We start from the raw sequence: 22106 nt of genomic DNA on the forward strand, positions 1-22106 counted from the left end.
AAGTCCCACCTTCATATATATCAATTAGATATATATAATTTTTTCACTGCTTTTTTGTATTAAATTATGCTACTGAGTGCCAATGAATATTTGCAGTGTGAGATGGTCGGGGCACAAATTGAATAATGTGCCTGTATACAAGAGGGCATGATGCCAAGCATACAGAAAACACATTTAGAATTTACATATGATGTAAAGCCAAATGGGGCCCTAGACAAGGTAGCAGCTTTGTACTGTCCCTGTGAATGCTTTGTAAGTGATATAATGAAAGGTTTGTTGGGTAAAGTATGTCTTTTTGCTGGTGACACAAAGGTGTGTAATAGGGTTCATATCCCTGAACAGGATTTGGCATTGCTGGAAGATTGGTCAAAGCCGTGGAAACTGCAATTCAGTGATTCTAAATGTAAAATAATGCACCTAAGGAAAAAGAATACCTGGAGAGAGTACAACACTGGGGGTACAGTGTTGGCCAGCACTACAGAGGAAAAAGATTTGGGGTACTTATTACAGATGATTGCAAAATGAGGAGATCCTGATTCCTCTATATAGATCTTAATATCACTGGAGGAAGGCGGTCCTGACTCCCCTATATAGATCTTTATATGACTAGAGGGGTCAGGGGTCACCAGCAGAAGGAAGGAGCTCCTGACTCCCCTATATAGAGCATGATATATCACTACAGGGGTCAACAGTAGGAGCATAGGCATGCGCACAGGGTGTACCAGGTGTGCCCAGGCACACTCTAATCACCCTGTGCAGAACAGATTTCCCCTACTGACCTGGCTCCACCTCCTTCCCCCCCACAGCACTGCCGGCTTCCCTCCTCTCCCACCGGTTGTTACTGTGGATGTTTTAGGATGAGTTGGGGAAGGGGCCAGTAAATATGCCATTTACCGGCCCCTTCTCTTCCTGAATGAACATCGTGAGTGATCGGTAGAGTGTGTTTGAGCTTTGGGGTGCACACCCTAATGCCAAAGGCTGCGCACACCTATGAGTAAGAGGAAGGACGTCCTGATTTCTCCATATATATCTTCATATCACTAGAGGGGTCACCAGCAGGAGGAAGGAGGTCATAATTCCTCTATTTAGATCTTTATATCACTACAGGGGTCAACAGTAGGAGGAAGGACATCCTGATTCCTCCATATATATCTTCATATCACTAGAGGGGTCACCAGCAGGAGGAAGGAGGTCCTGATTCCTCCATATATATCTTCATATCACTAGAGAGATCACCAGCAGGAGGAAGGAGGTCCTGATTCATCTATATAGATCTTTACAGGTCTACATGAGACCTCATGAAGAATACTAATACTAATACTAATAGTGTCCAATTCTGAAAACCTCACTTACAGTACAAAAATATATTGATAAGATAGAACGAGTGCAGAGACATATCTAGAGCTACTTCAGGAATGTAATATGTACAGTCTGGAGGAAAGAAGGGAAAGGGGAGACATGATTGAAACCTTAAAATGCATCAATGGGGTGCATAAGGTTCAGGGGGGCAGTTATTTCAATATGAAACCAAAATCAAGAACATGGCGACATGACCTCAAACTAACTGGACGGAAGTTCAAAACTAATCTTAGAAAGTATTATTTTACTGAAAAGCTAGTTGATGCTTGGAATAAACTTCCAGCAGAGGTAGTGAGTCAGTCATGCTTGGGACAAACATATATCTATACTCAGACAATTAAGTTAACAAATTAGAATAAATAAATAAAAAACAAAAAACCCCTTACTGGCATAAACACAATTGCCTACAAGTGAATACCCCTGGTGAAGTAACAGCAAGGTGCACCCTTGTTTACCGCAGGAGCCTGAAGATTGTAGCTGGGCCCCCTGGACCTCCACCAGGCCCTAGACTCCTGCTTAGGTTGCCTTGTGGATGATCCACTGCCACAGCCAGTAGCATTCAGACCAATGGATCAGCTTGGAATCCAAGAAAGCAGCATTTTCATAAGGAGAGCTCAGCAGCAGCAGTCTGCATATTCTGATATTAATGGTTTCCTTTAAAACATTAAGACATTTTGAAAATATTATATATTAAATTGGACATAAATATTTTTGCATTCCTTAGTAGGTAGTAGGGGATAGCTAGTAGTAGTTAGCTGCATTAAAGTGGACTTCCCTGTCAGGGCTGTCAGTAGGGGGGCACGGTCAGTCCCCCACCTCACCATAGTTGGCACAGGCCCCATTGGATCAGCAGGGGGCCCGGCTTTAGCTTTTAAGCAGCACATCCCCCAAAAGCTGTCACAGGATTGAATGAGAATGCTGCATATCCGTCTATCACACTGGTTATCGCTAGAGCATGGAGGATAGCAAGTGATTTAGGTGGCCACACAACTTCCTTTGCAACTCCCCCCAGTGACAGCCCACCCTACTGGCAGCTTGTCCTTTGTTTATTATGGTGTGGGTGGAAGGAGGGAGCTACATGTGCTAGATAGTTGGGTATGCCACTAATCAGACTCTCACTGGCCCCATCCCTGCCTCTTGCCCAGCATCTCGCAATGTTTCCATGAGCAGCATAGAGCACCTGGGACTAGCAGAGTAGAGACACCCCAGCCAGAGATGTGAAGCTTGGGCTTTGTGTGTTTATTGGGATCACCTCCAGGCCCTCCCACTACATACCCAAATGCTATGATGTTATACTCATATTTTGGAACAGTGATGACATCCTCTTTATTTGTAGAGCAGTGATGTCATCCCTCATATCAGTGGAGAAGTGATGTCATTCCCCATATCTAAGAAGTAGCAGTGTCATATTTCACATGCACCTTTTGGCCTTCCCTGATCTGATTTTAACATACAGTATATTGGGGGTCACCTCCTGTCATCCCAGCATATGTTCAACTGACATGTGTTGCGCTGGCAAAGAATGGTGCATGCCATATTTGTTGGCAGTGCAACGCACATCCGTTGCAAGCTATTTTAGGGTGCCATTCAGAATAATGCGGTGCCATTCGCAATGAATGGTATGGTATCACACTAACTCATGTAATGTGCATTGCCTCAACTCCATACTGCATTGCACAAGCACATGCACACTGAGGGGTGGGGGGGAAGCTGTCAACTAGGCTGTATGGGACCCCATGATTACTAATGGCGGCCTTGTCCTCGGTGATAATGATTGTACAGCATTTATATCCACATGGACATCTTTTTTTATTATAATACTCTTTATTTTATTTAAAAAAAATATATATATTTTACATCTATATGTATTCCAAAAAATCCAAACAAACTTCATTCACGTTACCAACAATATATATATATATTTTTTATATCTTTTATCTTTTACATTCCATACATACCTCTAACAACCTTCTATACCCTCTCACTACTATCATATCCCAATCTTACTTATTCCTTTGACTGCTGCCAGTCACCTATTTATCCATGTATCTTTCATTCCTATCCACAGTTGCATGTGCATTATTCCATACGTCCCATATCATATGATATTTTTGTATCCCTCCTCTATGCTCATACATTATTTTCTCGTGGTGTATCACTTGATTAACTGTGTTCATTCATTGGTTTACCAAAGGTGGTTCCACCTGCATCCACCTTACCGCTGGACATCTTAATCCTGGCCTTGACCTATATGGGCATATCTACAAAGCAGTGAAAGCTGCTTTTAGCAAACATGTAATGTAGAGAATGTTTGGTGAATGTCAGATTTGCTGCTCTATAAATATATACCCCTTGATATCTTACATGTAGAATGATTAGGGATTACAATTTGCAGGCAGTCAATTACAATATTTAGAGTGACATCATAGGGACATCATTGGAGGCATGATCATTTTGTTGCTGTAGCACCCTCTAGTGTGCTAGAAGTGTAAATAGATTTTGTTTTAGTGTAGGTCATTTTTTTCAGACTTGGCTGGCAGCTAAGCATGTGTGTTTTTTTTTCCTGGGTTGGGGCAGAGATCCAGGGAGAGCTGGATGACTCACAGACAGCATCAATGAGACCTCCCCCCTACTTCTCAAACTTACTAAACACTTCCAGAAGAAAAGGGAGGGGAGGGGAGTTAGAGCTGCATGGAGTATTTATGAGGGCCCTGACCAATCACCAACAGATGTTTTGGCAGGGGAAAGGCCCCCTTAAATACTCAGGGTGAGCCCAGCTCGGGCAGTGGAGTTTGGACGGAAGCTGGAGATGGAGTGTTAGGCTTTTGGAGGCCTTTGAGAGTATCCCCCTAGTCTGGGGAGTGAACTCTGGCCTGGACTCGGGTACGGCAGGGACTCTTCTCATGACAGGACACATGGAGGGATCCTGAACAGAAGGCACAGGAGCAAGGAGAGAACAGCAGGAGGACATTCTCAGGCCAATCTCCAGAGAGGTGAGCTGGTGAGTGACACACAGCTGGGAGGGCTAAAGCCCTGTACACACGACCCACAATCTCGTCAGGAAAAAAACTTTGTTTTTCCTGACGAGATTCTTGGCCGAGTGTACATACACCCCATTCAAAAGAACCGCTGTTCTTTTGAATGGCATGAAAGCAGTGACATCATCGACTATGACGAGCATGCACTAGTCACATTCGATGCCATTGCCGCCATCTTGTTACGCCCTACCTATGCCTTGGAAGCTACCGCGCATGCGTCAAAATCATTTCGAGCATGCACGGGTTTCAACGGCGAAAGGTAAGTATATAGATGCTCAGGCTTCTCGGCAGGAAAACACTGCCGAGAATCACGACGAGAAAATAGAGAGCAGGTTCTCTATTTTTCTCGTCTAGATTCTGGGCAGTTTTCTTGACGAGAAACCTCAAAGCCTCGTATACACGCATGGTTTACTTGACAAGAAAGCTCTACCAGCAGCTTTCTTGCCGAGAAAACCGTGTTTGTCTACAAGGCTTAAGGGGCAGCCTGAGAGATCTGTGAGAGAGCAATCTGGGATGGATGCAGAGTCAGTCAGGAGGACTGTGGTGGAATGGGCAGGAGAAAGGGGCAGCTGCAGCCAGGTGAGTTAGCAGTGCCTGAAGAAGTGGTGCTTGGAGCACTAGTCACAGATGGGATAGTTGTGCCCTAAGACACTGATAAAGTGGGTATCTCATATCCCCCATCCCCATCCAAGTTTAAATCGGCTAATAAAACAAAAAAACAAAGCTGCTCGGACTGTTTCCTGACCGTGTGCGGCAAAAGATGCAGTGTGTCTGGCTGTGCAGGGTGGGGGATCGCATTCACCAGCGGCTCCTGTGGGGATAGCGCTACATTGCTATGAGTTATGATAAGGTATATACTGATGTTCCTATTGACTCTGACAATTTTAGGAAGGGCTTTTCAGAGGCCCAGAAATGTTGACTAAATGATTCTTTTGCAATAAACATGTTAGACAAACATTGCTGGTGATGTTTTGCTTCCTTATATACAGTAGATTATAAACAGCATCATACATTGAGGTTCTTATGAGCACCAACTGGATCCACCGGTTGAGTCATGTTACAAACATGAACTGTACTGACACATAACATGATATTTTGCGGATTGGATTAAGATGACTGACTTAACCATGTGGGCATAAATCCTGAGTAATGTTCCAGACACTCATTAGATCTGGATAAGTGGCAAAACATAAACATTAAAGGACAAGTCCATCTAAAGTGCCTAACTACTAGATGAACCATAACCTTCATAAATAGGAACCTTCACAGATGTATTCCCTAAACGTGTGTTTGATAGTGCTAGTCCCATGCTGGCTAATGCTGAGCTAATATTTTTGTAGAATCTCTGGTTTTGTGTTGCTGGATGGCATGGGAAAGAATCTATGTCCATTCGACTTATGTAGATTCATTTGGTAAGATGTGACTTTTGTAATTGTTATTTTGCTACCTGTCTTTGCCCCTGAGATATTCCTTAGAGTTCATGCTGGATCTAAACAATATGATATAACATTTTGGAAAAAACATACAGATCACCAGGGCCCAGCTCGATGACAAGATAGCAAAGACCTCCATGGCCACTACATATTGACCACGAGCACTAAGAGTAGCTGGGATGTAAGACACCCAGACACTCAAGAAGGCCAGCATGCTGAAAGTGATAAACTTGGCCTCGTTGAAGCTATCAGGGAGTGTGCGAGCGAGAAAAGCTACAATAAAACTGACTGATGACAAGAAGCCAAGATAACCCAACATGGCCCAAAAGGCACTTTGTGAACCTTCACTGCACTCAGCTATAATGATTTCTGGTTGGGTTTGAGTATTGTATACAAAAAATGGAGGATCCTGAGTCAACCACAAAACACACAATAATAATTGCATAACAGAGCACATAAAAATCATCATGTAGGATACCTTTGGGCTTGTCCATATTCTAAGTCTGCTATTAGGCCTGGTGGCCATGAAGGCAAAGACAACCATAATGGTTTTTGCCAAGACTGTAGAAATGCAGACTGCAAAAACCATACCAAATATTGTCTGCCTCATCAGACATGTAGTAGTCTGGGGGTATCCAATGAAATTTAAGGAGCAGAGAAAGCAGAGGGATATGGACATAAGTAGAATGCAACTTAAAGAGTAGTTGTTGGCTTTAACGATGGGTGTATGTCTGTGGCGAATGAACAGGCACAAGATAAAAACTGTCACCGAGGATGAAGAGACTCCAGCAGCAGTCAAAGAGCCACCTAATGGTCCTTCAAAGGAAAGATACTCAATTGTCTTTGGAAGGCATTTGGTCCTTTCAGCATTAGGCCACAGATTCCACGGACATTTGTAACAGTCATCCGAGTCTGAATGAGAAACAAACAAAAAGACCAATAATCGTTCTCATGTTATCAATGGTTCAGAAAAGCTTTTAAAGTCTATCTAAAGCCAAACCTATTTTTTATATTTTGAATAGCGTAGGAAACGGTTGGAAAAAGTACCAAAGCAAAAAAATAAATTTTCTAATTCAGTTTGGCAGGAAGCAGCCAATGCTTTAAAGGATAAGTTCACCTTTGAGAACATGTTACATGTTTCACTCGATTTTAGAGTGGAACATGTAACATGTTCCGTTCCCAGTTCTATCATAAGTGGCTTCATCTGGAGAAAAAATCAAGCGGCTGTGGCGGGGTGAATTTATCAATAAATAAATTCACCCCGCCACAGCCGCTTGTTTTTTTCCTCCAGATTTAGAAACATGTGATAGTGGCGTAATGCGTAGAGGTGAAGCCTGGCAGTGGGAATACTTCTATGGAATATGTGAGACCTTGGATTTTAATTATATGCTATGGTTTATCTTAATAAATGTGAGTGCATTGTATGAAGCTGGGGTTGTGTGGTTTATCCAGTTCAATAACATAACCGGGCGGGATGCAGGGTGATTTCCGTCGGTATAACGCCACCAGCACACTGTTCCTCCATATCCTTATTGTTTTTCTCCCCCTATATTCCCTTTTTTTTTTGGTGCGTCTCAAAAATAGTTTATTGGCCCTCATACATACATAATATTTCTTTCAGATTATATGCATCGCTCCTGATGAGGCGATATAGTCGCCTAAACGCGTCGAGCCAACGGGCCACTTTTATCTATAGGCCATCCTAGATGCTATACTTTATCATATATGAGGAGATCTAGCAAAAAATGTTTTATATTCGATGTTAACTTATGTCTTTATATGGAGCCTGCTGGCCAAGATATTTGTATAACCTGTGTTCATTTTATTAAAATTGTTTTTTCAAACTGATCCATTGCTCCACTTATGTGCCTCATTCAAAGTCCCGAACCTGTTCCCCTTTTGTAAACATAGGTAATCCCTGACCCTTTGTTTACTTTTGGCTGTAAACCAGCATTCCCCAGTTGACAGCTGAATGGACCAAGCAGGAATGAATAATGGTTGTTAAGACACCAATGGCTGCTGGTTTCCTAACAACCATGCTGTGGGGAAGCTGTCACATTTAGCATCAGTAGTAATACCACTGCTAAATGTTTCACTCCCCACCTTCACATGAGGTTCAACTTGACCGAACACCAGTTCCAAGTCCAAACAAACTAAATTCGGTCCAAACCTACATTGGGACCCAATGGCAGCTCATCCCTATCTAAAAAGAGATTTACGTTAGTTTGGTGAGATATCCTCTCACTTTCTATTGTGCCCATGGTAGAGGAAGTTCAATGAAATAAACAAACAGGGTTTTAATCATTCCATATGCTATCCAAAACGAAAAAAAATAGATATAGATTTACTTTGGATACTCACCTGTTCGGTTAGAGAATTCTCCATAAGGACACAGGACACACTCAAAGCAACATACAGGTTTTCCTCGTCTAACAACTCTTCTACAACCTGAAGAACAACTCTTACTGCATATTGACTTTGGAACCTTCAGAAAGAATAGAGATAAACAGTAAGATTTCCTAAGGACGATTATAATAATTGAAAATCCATCAGCTTTTCCATGTTACCCTCTATACAATACCTGTTCTTTTCCTGTAGGCCATGTGATTTTGCTTTTATTAATAGTGAAGATGTCTCCATCAGTGACTGATGTGTCGTAGCTTCCCACCTTGACCTTCTTTATGATCCCATCCGATCCCCTCTGCCAGTTCACAATATCATACACTGCCGGAAGGTCCCCGTTTTTATCAAAGAAGACCTCTCTTCCATTTTTAAGCTTAACATGCACATTCTGGATATAAAGCTTAAGCTGTAGTGATATCAAACATATAGTATTAATCACTGATGATCTTGAGACAATCATTATTTTATGGTTGCTGTCATGCCTTCCCTACCCAACTTTGAAATACCAAGTACAAACGGTAACCAAAACCATGAACTGTTTATGGTAGAAAATGTACAAGCTCAAACAAAGTCTAAAAAAATAAAAAACTTTCACAAATAAAATGGAGTGGTTACAATGGCTGTGGTTTGTTGATGGAACTTGGATAGAGTTTGAGAATGTTTAAAGGATAACTGCACCATTGTTTTAAAAAACAGTATTGTAATGAGCCTAGCACACATTAAATAAGCAATATAACTGTTTCCACATAAAAAAACATTCCCAAGTTATGTCCAACTTAATGCTGTTGCTAAAAATGACCAAGATGGTGGCTGCTGACATCATCGTCATTGCAAAGTCACTATCCAGGCTCCTCTTCTGGAAGTAGTACATAGGAAGTACTATCCTGTGCTCTACAAGCTCCAGCATTCAATGCACCTAAGAAAATGTACTTTAGATATATTGCATGTGATTTACTTTGGGTCAAATACATTATTACTATGTGCAGTCCTTCCATCTGCTGACTTTAATTTCAAACAACACCTGCCCTGTCTCAGTGACTGAGAAAATTGTTCATGTTGGTCCTTGTAAGCTCTTTGGCATTCTGTTCATCACTGGTTGTACCCTGAGCTGTCTTCTTGTTCTTATTGCTTTTCTATATGCAGCTCTTCTGCCTGAACACCAAATGCTAACCTCTATGCCCAGCCTTTCTCAACATTTTTAAAGTGAGACATCATTAAAATAATTTTAAGGTCTCAGGATTCACCCTAGCATTTTAGCACACCTCCCCTCACAGCACTCGTTAGAATGCCACCCCTACAGACAGATACAAAAGATAATAGGCACTATCAGATAGGCGGTCAAACTGCAACCTCTGTAGGAAGCCTAGGGTAGAGAGTGGCTCCTCTAGCTTACTTTGGGACTGTGCTCTTGCCTAAAGCCCCATACACACGACCATGTTTTCCAACTGGAAAACTGTGAGGAGAGCTTTTGGCCGGGAATCCCGGCCGTGTGTATGCCCTCTCGCAGTTTTTTCCGACGGGAAAACTGCCAAACCCACCGGACCAAAAAAAGAGAACTAGATCTCTTTTTTCCAGCGTGGGATTCCTGGCTGACTTTTTCCCGTCACAAAACCCGGCCATGTGTAGCAGAAAACTGCAATTTTTTGACGTTTTCTTGTGTGGAAAATAACTGATGGAGCATAAACGCGGTCGGGATTCCCAAGGAAAAGCTATCATCAGAGTTTTCCTGACGGGTAAACCGATTGTCTGTACGGGGGGAAAGTAGAGAGCAGGTTCTCGGTTTTCCCCTCTGGATTTCTGACACACCTTTTCCTGTCGGGAATCCCGGTCGTGTGTACTAGGCATAATAGTTTGGTTTACTGTCAATTCTCATCAGTGATGCCAACCCAAGAACAACAATGTAGCATCAAAACAAAATCTCTTTGAGAGGGGTCCCTGGTTAACAACAGCCAACCCTTGAACCATGAAACGAGAAAACAACAAGAGCAGGCGTCACTTAATAAACTGGTTGACTTTAATGTAAAATAAACATAAGATCACTCACATGGAGGTGTTGAATAACAGGCATAGGTATGAAGTTTGTGAGTCATCCGGCCCAGCCACAATATGTGTCTCTGTCCCTTATCACCACACAGCGCTGGTGCTGTGTGGCAATTCAACGCTGCTGATCGAACACGGGAGGATGTGTTGATGGCTGTGCATGGATGTGCAAGCAGGGATGCTGGAGCACACGCTGGAACGCATGTCGGGACGCTATGGCATGGGAGGAGGGAATGACGTCATCACGCTGGAAGTCCAGCGTGATGATGTCATTCCCTCCTCCCATGCCATAGCGTCCCGACATGCGTTCCAGCGTGCGCTCCAGCATCCCTGCTTGCACATCCGTGCACGCCATCAACATATCCTCCCGTGTTCGATCAGCAGCGTTGAATTGCCACACAGCACCAGCGCTGTGTGGTGATAAGGGACAGAGACACATATTGTGGCTGGGCCGGACGACTCACAGACTTCATACCTATGCCTGTTATTCAACACCTCCATGTGAGTGATCTTATGTTTATTTTACATTAAAGTCAAACAGTTTATTAAGTGGCGCCTGCTCTTGTTGTTTTCTCGTTTCATGTTTTGGAGCATTGCTTCAGCTCCCACCGCAAGGCTGCCTGGTTCCATGGACTGTCTCACACACTAAAGCTTTATTAAGCTTATAGGACTGGTACTTTGGACTTTGTTATTTCACAGTTTACTGCATGCGCTTTCTTGTAATCTCTTAACCCTTGAACCATGCACCTCAAAGAGATTTCCTCTACCACTGGTGACCAAATGGTAATTTCAAAACTCTGAAAATCATCTTATTTGCAAACAAAACATTAAATACTTATAAGCAGGTGATAAATTCCCTGTGCTGCACAGCAATAAGGCTAAAGCCTCATACACACAATGGGATTTTCTGATGGAACTGTGTGATGACAGGCTGTTGGCGGGAAATCCGACCATTTGTATACGCCATCGGACAATTGTTGGCGGATTTTTCCACGGACAAATGTTGGATGGCAGGCTTTAAAATTTCCGCACACACCGGTCTGTTGTCGCATTTTCAAAACGTGTGTACACAAGTCCGTCGGACAAAAGTCCAAAGTACAAACACGCATGTTCAGAAGCAATGCTCAACAAACACAACATTAGCAGAAGGTGCCCAAAGGGTGGCGCTAAAGAGCTGAAAAACCACATTGTTTTGTGTTTGTTGGCCAACAATTGTGCTCCGTTTGTATGCAAGACAAGTTCATGGCCAACGCCCTTCGGACAAAAGTCCTACACTTTTTCCGCGGAAAATCCGATCCTGTGTATGAGGCTTAACATTGAAAACAAAGCTTGTCTTTTTAATGAAACTAACTATTCTTACCTGCCATGGCTTGAAGTCCCAAATGTCTGCACAATTCCTGTTATAGAAAGGGCCTTTACCTTTCTGACAAGTGCTCATGTCGTGGAGGGCTTTGGCAATAACCTGAACTGAAGTGTAGATGCTAAAAGAACCTCTTAAATTAGACATGTCAGTGTAAACATTGTCTACAGTGCTGAGATTCTCAAATCCTGTACACAACTTTGTGGAATTGTTCCATGATTGAGTAAGACTCATTTGGTCCAAAAATCTGCATCCAAAAGTTTTTTCCCAGAATATTTGGTTCAGGCTTTTTTCTGGACCTTTAAGAGGAAGAGGATGGATATCGGTCACAAATTCTTTAAAGCCGGGAATATCAGAGCTGTAGAAAGCAAAGCCAATAGAACCCTTCAATATCGAAGAATATTTCTCCACCCCTAAAATAGGTGAGGTAGACCAAGCCTCGCTGGCCACAAAAATCTTCCCATTTACATTTTCCTTTAACATTTCTTCCACAAGGAGCACAAAGTAGAGATCACTAGCAAACACGAGCACGACATTGGCAGTCGACTCATTTATAACCCTAGTGATATGAGGTATGTTTCTGTCTTCACTGTTGGCAACAATGAACTCTGTGAAGGCCACACAAGCTCCAGCTTTGAGGAGCTCCTTCTTGACCACTTGAACACCTTGCTGACCATAGTCATTTCCTAAAGCAACCAACCCAACCCACGTCCATGCAAAATGTAGGATGAGCTGTGCTAGACCCATTGACTGGAAAGTGTCACTCGGGACAGTCCTGAAGAATGATGGAAACTGAGTGCGATCACTCAACAGAGAGCTTGTAGAAAAATGACTGATCTGTAACACATTTCAGAGAGAAAAAATATATCATGTTAAAACATTTTACATTTTACACAGTTCTCAGCCACACATAATGAATGAATAAGAGCTCTGTACAGAGCTTTCTGTTCATTCACAAACTGAAGAATAGGTACCGATCACTCACTGTATTCATTCAGAAAAGGAAGGGGTGGCATTTATTGGAACCAAACCCCTTTCCTCTGGTAGCAGCTAAATGCTGGTGAAGAGGAGGAGAAGGGGGTATTCAGCTGCTGAATGAGAAAAGGGAACCCCCCGCTCCTGTCCAGATTTATGGGGTCATCAAAGAAGGGAAGCAATCTACTCATCACCTGCCTGCATTGCAATCAACAGGTAGATCAAGATCGATGGGTTGCTGACCCCGGTGTAAAACTTAATACATCAGGGAGGCCACACAGGCCCACTGGAGCAAGGGCAGGTCATCATTTAGACCTCTCAAGCTCTGCACATGGTGATCACTATTGCAGCTCTGATAATATGCAGGCTTGAGCCTCCATTGACAAAAAGTAACACATGTATTCTTCAGATAAATACTGCCACCTTTAGGTTTCAGTTTTCATCTGCAGTATCATGTATTTACTAGTTCTTCTGTCAGTTATACAGTGGAACCTCAGATTGTGAGTACCACGGTTAATGAGCGTTTCACAATACGAGCACTGTATTTAAAAAAAAAAACTGACTCGGTTTGCGAGTGTTATCTCACAAAACGAACAGGATTCGAGCCAAAACGGTGTGCAATACCGTGTTTGGCCTGATGTGGGGGGCGCCGGAGCTGAGCAGAGCCAAACGGCGCCAATCAGAGCAGATCGGCGCCATTCTGAGCTGTTCGTAAATGCTTGGAAAGTCGCAGAAATACTTATTTTCCGAGGTAATCCGAGTTCAGCCGAGGTGTCCTCTGCCCTTTCCGAGTGTTTATGAGGCTCTTGGGCACCCCACACCCCTGGCCGCATGCGGTATTGCATGCCATTGAAGTCAATGCGGAACAAATCATTTTTAGTTTCCATTGACTTCAATGGGGAAGCTCGCTTTGATATGCAAGTACTTTGGATTATGAGCATTCTCCTGGAACGGATTATGCTCGTAATCCAAGGTTCCACTGTAATTAAAAATAATAATATATTAATTTGAAAATGTTTTTTTCCACATCTTTGAGCATTTGTCAGCATATACAGCAGGGATTAAAAAAAAAAACGGCATACTAATATATGTCTAAAAATGTAGATTTAGAATAAAATATTTTACGTGTACAAATTAATCAGAAAGTTATTTTTAATTAAGTAACACACCTTGTTAGATTGGCTTGGATATCTAGGTATCAACCTCTGGTCCAACTCCAGACAAACGTTTTAGGTATTAAGTAGGAAGGTGTTATAACCTCTGTCAGATCTTTACAGCTACCTGTGGCCCCCCTGAGGAGGTTTCCACTTACTTATGTTTCATACTTGGGTGCCACCAGGATAAAATAAGAGGATTAACCCTGTTATTTTTGCTTTTTAAGATCATTAAAAAATGGGGGCCTACCTTCAAAGCTTGGACATGGTTACGACCAATAGATCTATATTTTATTGCATCCACCCAAACATTAACAGCAGCATCTTCCATAGTTTCTTCCACCCTACTTCACAAACTATGGCTCAGAATATTTTTCCTACCTGTGGGAACCTATAAATTCCCAGTACTTGAGCCATGAGAATAGAAGATGAGGACATTGTGTGTCCAAGGACAGCCGCCAGATCTGGCCTTTCACGGCAACTATAATTAGGTATCGGTACATCCTGACCCGTTAACATCCACAAAGTTCCTTCCAGCTCTTTCCGTAAAGCAGCACAAGAATCAAAAGCAACAAATCCAAGAGTGACATTAGAGAGAAGATCTGGGTTTCCATTGATTTCCTCTAACGCAAACCTCATAGCCTGAAAATGCTGAAACATTTCGAGGAGGTACCTGGATGGTGACGCAACAAAAATAAATATGTGATAGAAAAAGAGAGATGTTGATTCCTATTTTTCTAAAGCTGGACATCCAAAAAAAAATCTACAGGGTGCAGGAGAAGAGGAGAGGATAGGAGGGGAAGACTGAAGAGGAGCCATCAAGAGAGGGATGAAAGGGATTAGAAGAGAGGATGGGATAGCTGAAGAGTGAAAAAGAAAAAGGAGGACAAGAGAGGAAAATTATAATTGCAGAACATAGGAGAAGACAGAATTGGATGGGGAGAGATGAGCAAAGATGAGAGGTTAAGAGAAGAGTGGACAGAAGAGATAAAGACCGGAGGGGAAGGAAGGGGATGAAATAGATGGGATAGTAGAAGGAGAGAAAGAGAAAAGAGGAGAGGAAATTAAGGTAAGGGAAGGATAGGAAAATAAGTTTGGTAAACATTAGATAAGTTCAGATACAGAATCCAAACCCCATGTAAATCAAAGGGAGCCAAACAGTAAATCAGTAATAGCTTTTTTTCTTGGCTATTAGGCAAGGGATTGTCAAACAACTAACATGGAGGGGACTGGGCACTGACCATTGGGTCATGCACTATTGCAGAAAAAAAACGATTCAGATGGCTGCAGAAATTTCTATAGTGCTTGAAGTGAAACATTAAAAAAACCTAACTTAAAGCGTAACTCCACTTGTGTTAAGAAAAAAAAAACATCCCCCTCTGGGTGATCTATGTACATTGGAAGGATTATAACAACCTTTGTTGCTGATTCCTATATTTTGTTATTCTGAAGAAATCTCGGTATGTTCCTATGTGCCTCTGTCATGAGTGGGTCTAATAAGAGTAGTTTTATAATTATCTATCAGGTGTGCACCTGCAAAGTACTAATGAGGAAACTTGTTGGGCCTGCATCTCTTTAGACTGGTTACTACAGGGAGTATCTCACCAAAAATGAAATTTTTGTTGCAGGGGATGCCTGAAATATGACTTGTATCTTAGACAGACTTCTGGAAAAATTGGTGAGCCAATCACACAAGCAGGAAATTATTAGCCAGATTCAGGTACAGTTACTCAAACTGAGATACGCTTAAATGTTGCTAAGATACGACCGGTGTAAGTCTCCTACGCCGTTGTATCTTAGCTGTCTATTTACGCTGGCCACTAGGGGCGTGTACACTGATTTACGCCTAGAATATGTAAATCAGCAAGATACGCCTATTCACGAACGTACGCACGGCCGTCGCAGTAAAGATACGCCATTTACGTAAGGCGTTTTCAGGCGTAAAGATAAACCACTAAAAAGATGGCGCAGCCAATGTTAAGTATGGACGTCGGACAGCCGTCAAATTTTTCACGTTTTACGTCGTTTGCGTAACTCGTCCGTGAATGGGGCTGGGCGTAAGTTACGTTCACGTCGAAAGCATTGACTTTTTGCGACGTGATTTGGAGCATGCGCACTGGGATACGTCCACGGACGGCGCATGCGCCGTTCGAAGCGTCATTTACGGGAGGTCACGAATAATTTCCATAAAACACGCCCACCTCTTCCACATTTGAAATAGGCGGGCTTACGCCGGCCAATTTACGCTACGCCGCCGCAACTTACGGAGCAAGTGCTTTGTTAATACTGCACTTGCCTCTCTAACTTGCGGCGGCGTAATGTAAATAACATACGTTACGCCCGCACAAAGTTAAACCGCCGTACGTGAATCTACCTATATGTTTCTGGGGGGGGGGGGTCAGTACACAATCTGTATACAGAAAAACTCCAGGTAGCCATATTGCACTGCATTTACAGAAAATTTACAGTGGCTGCAGATTGAAAAGGAAAGGTAATTTTTAATAACATTCAATTACAATATGACTTGTGTCGCAATTGTATACGCTATATATTCTACTATACTCTACTATTTTTTCTTTATTTGCTATTTTTTTCCCCCCACGAAAGTGGAGTTACCCTTTAAATAGCCTGCCTGGGGAATGTCCTTAACCACTTAAGACCCGGACCAATATGCAGGTAAAGGCCCCTTTTTGCGATTCGGCACTGCGTCGATTTAACTGACAATTGTGCGGTCATGCGGCATGGCTCCCAAACAAAATTTGCGTCCTTTTTTTCCCACAAATAGAGCTTTCTTTTTGTGGTATTAGATCACCTCTGCGGTTTTTATTTTTTGCGCTATAATCAAAAATAGAGCGACTTTTTGCTATAATAAATATCACCCAAAAATATATAAAAACGTTTTTTTCCTCAGTTTAGGCCGATACATATTCTTTTACTTATTTTTGGTAAAAAAAAACACAATAAGCGTTTATTGATTGGTTTATAGAGTTTACAAAATAGGGGATAGTTTTATGGCATTTCTATTAATATTTTTTTTTTTTACTACTAATGGCGGCGATCAGCGATTTTTTTCATGACTGCGACATTATGGCGGACACATCGGACACTTTTGACACATTTTTGGGACCATTGTCATTTTCACAGCAAAAAGTGCTATAAAAATGCACTGTTTACTGTGAAAATGACACTGGCATTGCAGGGGTTAACCAGGAGGGGGCGCTGTAGGGGTTAAGTGTGTTCTAAGGGAGTGTTCTTACTGTGGGGGGGCGTGGCTGTGCGTGTGACGTCACTGATCGTCGTTCCCTAACACAGGGAACAGACGATCACTGACAGCCACACTAGGAAGAACGGGGAAGGTTTGTTTACACTCACCTCTCCCCGTTCTTCCTCTCTGTGACCCGATCGCGGGACGCCGGCGGTGATCGGGTCCGCGGGACCCGTGGGCAAGGTAACGGAGGACTGGACCGGTTTACGCCAGTGCGCTCGCGACCCACGGCTTGGCATCTTAAAGGGGACGTACCTGTACCTGTACGTCCATGTGCCCAGCTGTGCCATTCTACTGACGTGCGGTGGTCCTTAAGCGGTTAAACCTGCTTGTGAAGTGGTTATCTGCACAGTGTACACAACTTACTACATCAACACTGACAATTGCAAAGAAATATAATGCTGTTGGAATGCCATTAAACAGCATTATAACATGTCAACTTGTTTTTCTTTGTTTAAAAAAAGAGCATGGAGCACCCCCTAAAATACATTCCCAACCCTTAAGGTATTTCAGCATATGGGGGTACCGTGCTGATTAAGACAAGGGCCTCTCCTGCACAACCCTGGCCTGGTGGTTGTGGGGGTCTATGAGTGGGGGCTTATGGGAATTGGAAAAAAGGTTATTTCAGGCTATAGCATATAATGCCACTCAATTCAATAACAATATCTCAACAGTATGTGTATTGTCTCAGATACGTGTACTTTTACGAAATATCAACTGTTATATTAGGTTGATGAAAAAACAAAATAAAAGATAAAAATAAAAAAATAAAAAACGGAGTTCTAGCCTTCCACTTCTTCCCTGCTGCACTAAAGTACTTATTTTTTGTCTGTATTTGTTGATGGAGACTTTCTCAGAGGTGAACACAGAAGCCAGCAGCACATGTGATAAGAACCACAGGAGCAAACAGGAAACTGGCGTCTAATCCATGGCCCATTTCTTCTACTTCTACAGACTGTATTATGCGAATTATAAGTGTTTTGCTCGACGTCACAGAAATACATGACATGTACCATGATGATGTTCTCTACGTTTTGTTTTCACTGTACAATAAGGTCTTACATGGAGCAGATGTCTGGTAGAGGGGCCTCTGTAAACATGAATTTCTTGAACAGTTTATCGATATGGAAAGGTAACAAAGCCCCGATCAGGATATCCCCATGGCCCATGGCTCCAGAGAGGTTGGAGGCATTCAGTCCACATCCCATGTCACTGCAGTAGGAGACCGGAATGAGGTACGAGAGGAAGAGATGCCACAAGCAACAATAAATATGCGACTTCAGCCTGCATGGAGGAGAATAAATCAGTGCATTCTATTAAAGGGAGCATACATCTTTTTTTAACTTATTATCTTTATTTGTTATGGTGAAAACAAAAACACAAGACATTTTTTTTTGTTTTTTTTGTTAGCTATTTAATATTGCACCTACATACTTTGCATTCTCATGTCCAATCAGTGGGTGACGTTTTAGGATCCTTTTTCACATGCATGTTATACTCCTGAAGAAGTGGGCAATAGCCATGAAGTGCATGGAGCATCTCTCTGTTCCCCTCTCAACGCCATCTTTATTTAACCTTCTCCCATCTTTATTTTAAACAATGCAACCATCAGTCCCTCCCCTCACGCCAGGGTACTAGGTATAATCCTAGACTCTGACTTGTCATTTCAACCTCAAGTCCAATCGTTGTCAAAAGTTTGTAGAATTCACCTCCGTAACATCTCTAAAATTCGCCCCTTTTTATCAAATGAAACCACCAAGCTCCTCATTCACTCCCTTGTTATCTCTCGCCTTGACTATTGCAACTCCCTTCTTATTGGCCTGCCTCTCTATAGGCTATGCCCGCTTCAGTCTATCATGAATGCTGCTGCCAGACTTATCCACCTTACCAACTGCTCAGTGTCTGCCAAACCTCTCCTCCAATCCCTGCACTGGCTCCCGATCACCCAGCAAATTAAATTCAAAATACTAACCACAACCTACAAAGCCATTCACAACTTTGCCCCAACCTACATCACCAATGTTGTCTTCAAACATATCCCAAACCGTCCTCTCCGCTCTTCTCGAGCTACTGTCAAGCACTCTCATCTCCTCCTCCCATGCTCCTCTCCAGAATTTCTTCAGAGCCTCTACCATCCTCTGGAACTCACTACCTCAACCTGTCCGGCTATCCCCCACTCTTGCTACCTTCAGGCAATCCCTGAAAACTCATCTCTTCAGGGAAGCCTATCACGTCTCCAACTAATCTTTTACCTCTTCCCCACGGTTACAAACTTTTGTACCACCTGCCCCACCCTATTAGATTGTAAGCTCTTCTGAGCAGGGCCCTCTTAATCCTCTTGTATTTTATTTTATTGTATTGTAACTGTATTGTCTCCCTTTGATATTGTAAAGCGCTGCATAAACTGTTGGCGCTATATTAATCCTGTATAATAATAATAATAATAATAATAATAATAATAATAATAAAGGCTGATCATGTAGGTAGTATAGTAAAAAGCAAAATAGCTGCGCTGAGTAAAACCAATTAAGTGGAAAATTTAAATTCAAAAACATGGCATAGATTGAAAATAAAATGAAAAACAGTGGGCCAGATTCAGAGAATAAGTACGCCGGAGTATCTACTGATACTCCAGCGTACTTTTAAATTTGCCGCGTTGTATCTTTATTTGTAATTCACAAACAAAGATACGACGGCATTTGGCTAAGATCCGACAGGCGTACGCCTTCGTACGCCTTCGGATCTTAGGATGCAATACTTCGGCGGCCGCTGGGTGGAGATCGCGTAGTTTTCCGCGTCGGGTATGCTAATTAGCTGTTTACGGCGATCCACGAAGGTACGTGTGTTCGTCGCATTCTCTTACGTCGTCGCTAGTCGGCTTTTCTCATCGCAAAGTTACGGCTGCTATTTAGGTGGTGTAACAATAGACAGCCCATGTTAAAGTATGGCCGTCGTTCCCGCGTCGAATTTCAAATTTTTTTTTTGCGTAAGTTGTCCGGGAATACGAAAGTACGTTACGCACGTCGCCGTTCAAAACATTACGTCGGGGCGACATCATTTCGCGCAAAGCACGGCGGGAAATTTTAAAACGGAGCATGCGCAGTACGTCCGGCGCGGGAACGCGCCTAATTTAAATGGTCCCCGCCCCATTTGAATTAGGCGGGCTTGCGCCGGACGGCTTTACGCTACGCCGCCGCAAGTTTACACGCAAGTGCTTTGTGAATCAAGCACTTACGATGAAAACTTGCGGTGGAGTAACGTAAAGAACATACGTTACGCCGCTGTAATTTTTCGTGAATCTGGCCCAGTGAGTGTTCTCCAAGTGACAGATCGCTCTGTAAACATATATAAGAAAAACACCCTAAATGTGAATGCTAAAGTGACACCAGTATATTCAGGGGAATAGCTGATGGTATTGAATGTCCTGACAAGCAGGGTAGTATAGTTTGGTTGGTATTTTTACTCAAGATATATTTTTATTTTTGCCCCATTTGGTCAAGCAATATAACAATTATATTTGCTTAAAACCTTTCAAATCATCTTATATTGTTGGAAGTGATGGGAGGGCTTGTATGTGCTGCATCTTGGATCTGGTGTGGTTAGGTTTGTGTTTTGCAGCATGTGTACAGTATGTCCCAAGCCAGGATAGGTGTGGCTTTTTTTTGCTTGTATATTGTTTTTAAGCTTTTATTTATGGTATTCTTCAAATTGTTCTGTTAGCCATTAAATAAATACATGCTTTTTATATGTAGCACCCTTCTAGAATAGGTTGCTAGAGAGGTTCAGGTAACTATTATGTGGCTTCTCTGTAAACATTGGAGCGGTGTGTGATTATTGTTGGCTGTTCTAGGTTTCACTGACTGCAGCCTCAACTATTTCTTCTTGCCCTCTAGTGGATTCTAGAATGTAGTGGGTTGGAGGAGGCAGACCCTTGGCCTGAATATTTATGTGGTCTAAGCCAATTCATCCAATTCCTGGGGGAGAGTGTCCAGTAGGTGGTTGAGGAGGGCATAAATAGTTTGATGCCTGGAGTAGCAGGACTCTTGTCCAGGATCCCAGCCTAAAGGGCTGCAGCCCTTTTGGGAAGTGTACCTGAAGGAGTAAATCAAGGTTCCAATTTAGTGAGAGCTGGGCTGGCTTGTTGGAAGGAGTTCGATCCAAGTCAAGAGGATTCACTGAGGATTTGGCCTGGAGACTCGCAGGAGAAGTGTCTGGCCGATATTGGACAGAGGCATCTAAGTATTTAAGGGCATTGTGAGTATAGGCCTGGATATAGGATCCTAGCGATTGTTCACTGCTTTAACCCCTTGTGTGTCTGCTCTAGTGCTGTTGAATTGGAACCTTTCACTTGCTTTGAGCCCCAGGGTTGCTCCTCTCCTATTGTTTGCTGGGAGGGGAATTAGCTTGAAGAGTGTAGACAAGGCAGAGAGTGTCCTCTGGTTTCTTTGTGCACTAAATCCAGAGTATCCCAAATCTCACCCTATTCCACAACCAAGTTCAACGACCATTAAAGTATAATAAGACATCCCTTGCTTGGTCATTAACCACTTGCCGACCTCCTCATGTAGATATACGTCAGCAGAATGGCACGGACAGGCACATGTACGTACCTGTACGTCCTCTGCTTGACGTGGGTCGGGGGTCCGAGCGGGACCCCCCCCCCCCCCGCTACATGCGGCGGTCGGTAAGCCTCGGGGAGCGATCCGGGACGACGGCGCGGCTATTCGTTTATAGCCACCCCGTCGCGATCGCTCCCCGGAGCTGAAGAACGGGGAGAGCCATGTGTAAACACGGCTTCCCCGTGCTTCACTGTGGCGGCGTATCGATCGAGTGATCCCTTATATAAGGGAGACTCGATCGATCACGTCAGTCCTACAGCCACACCCCCCTACAGTTGTAAACACACGCAACTGTCATTTTCACAATAAAGAATGCAATTTAAATGCATTTTTTGCTGTGAAAATGACAATGGTCCCAAAAATTTGTCAAAATTGTCCGAAGTGTCCGCCATAATGTCGCAGTCACGAAAAAAATCGCTGATCACCGCCATTAGTAGTAAAAAAAAAAAAAATGCAATAA

The 22106-nt window shown here is 42.9% G+C and overlaps 1 protein-coding gene across 1 annotated transcript; it reads right to left on the bottom strand.

The window, feature by feature from the left end:
- Positions 1 to 5417: 5417 nt before the first annotated feature.
- LOC120930608 (extracellular calcium-sensing receptor-like) lies at positions 5418 to 18235 on the bottom strand. The gene is made up of 6 exons (XM_040341783.1): positions 18090 to 18235; positions 14144 to 14435; positions 11634 to 12470; positions 8412 to 8639; positions 8192 to 8315; positions 5418 to 6742 (listed from the first exon to the last, which is right to left on the bottom strand). Exons 1-6 carry the CDS (start codon positions 18233 to 18235, stop codon positions 5841 to 5843), a joined length of 2529 nt encoding a protein of 842 aa, XP_040197717.1. The 3' UTR covers positions 5418 to 5840.
- Between the last annotated feature and the right edge of the window lie 3871 nt (positions 18236 to 22106).

This window comes from Rana temporaria, chromosome 3 (genome assembly GCF_905171775.1).
Source record: "Rana temporaria chromosome 3, aRanTem1.1, whole genome shotgun sequence".
Lineage (NCBI taxonomy): Eukaryota > Metazoa > Chordata > Amphibia > Anura > Ranidae > Rana > Rana temporaria.

Coding starts and splice junctions, on each gene's coding strand:
- LOC120930608 (XM_040341783.1), bottom strand. CDS start 18,235: ATGGGATGTGGACTGAATGCCTCCAACCTCTCTGGAGCCATGGGCCAT. Junction 14,436..18,089: donor CTACCAGACATCTGCTCCAT/GTAAGACCTTAT, acceptor GTCACCATCCAG/GTACCTCCTCGAAATGTTTC. Junction 6,743..8,191: donor AGAATTCTCTAACCGAACAG/GTGAGTATCCAA, acceptor TTTCTCATTCAG/ACTCGGATGACTGTTACAAA.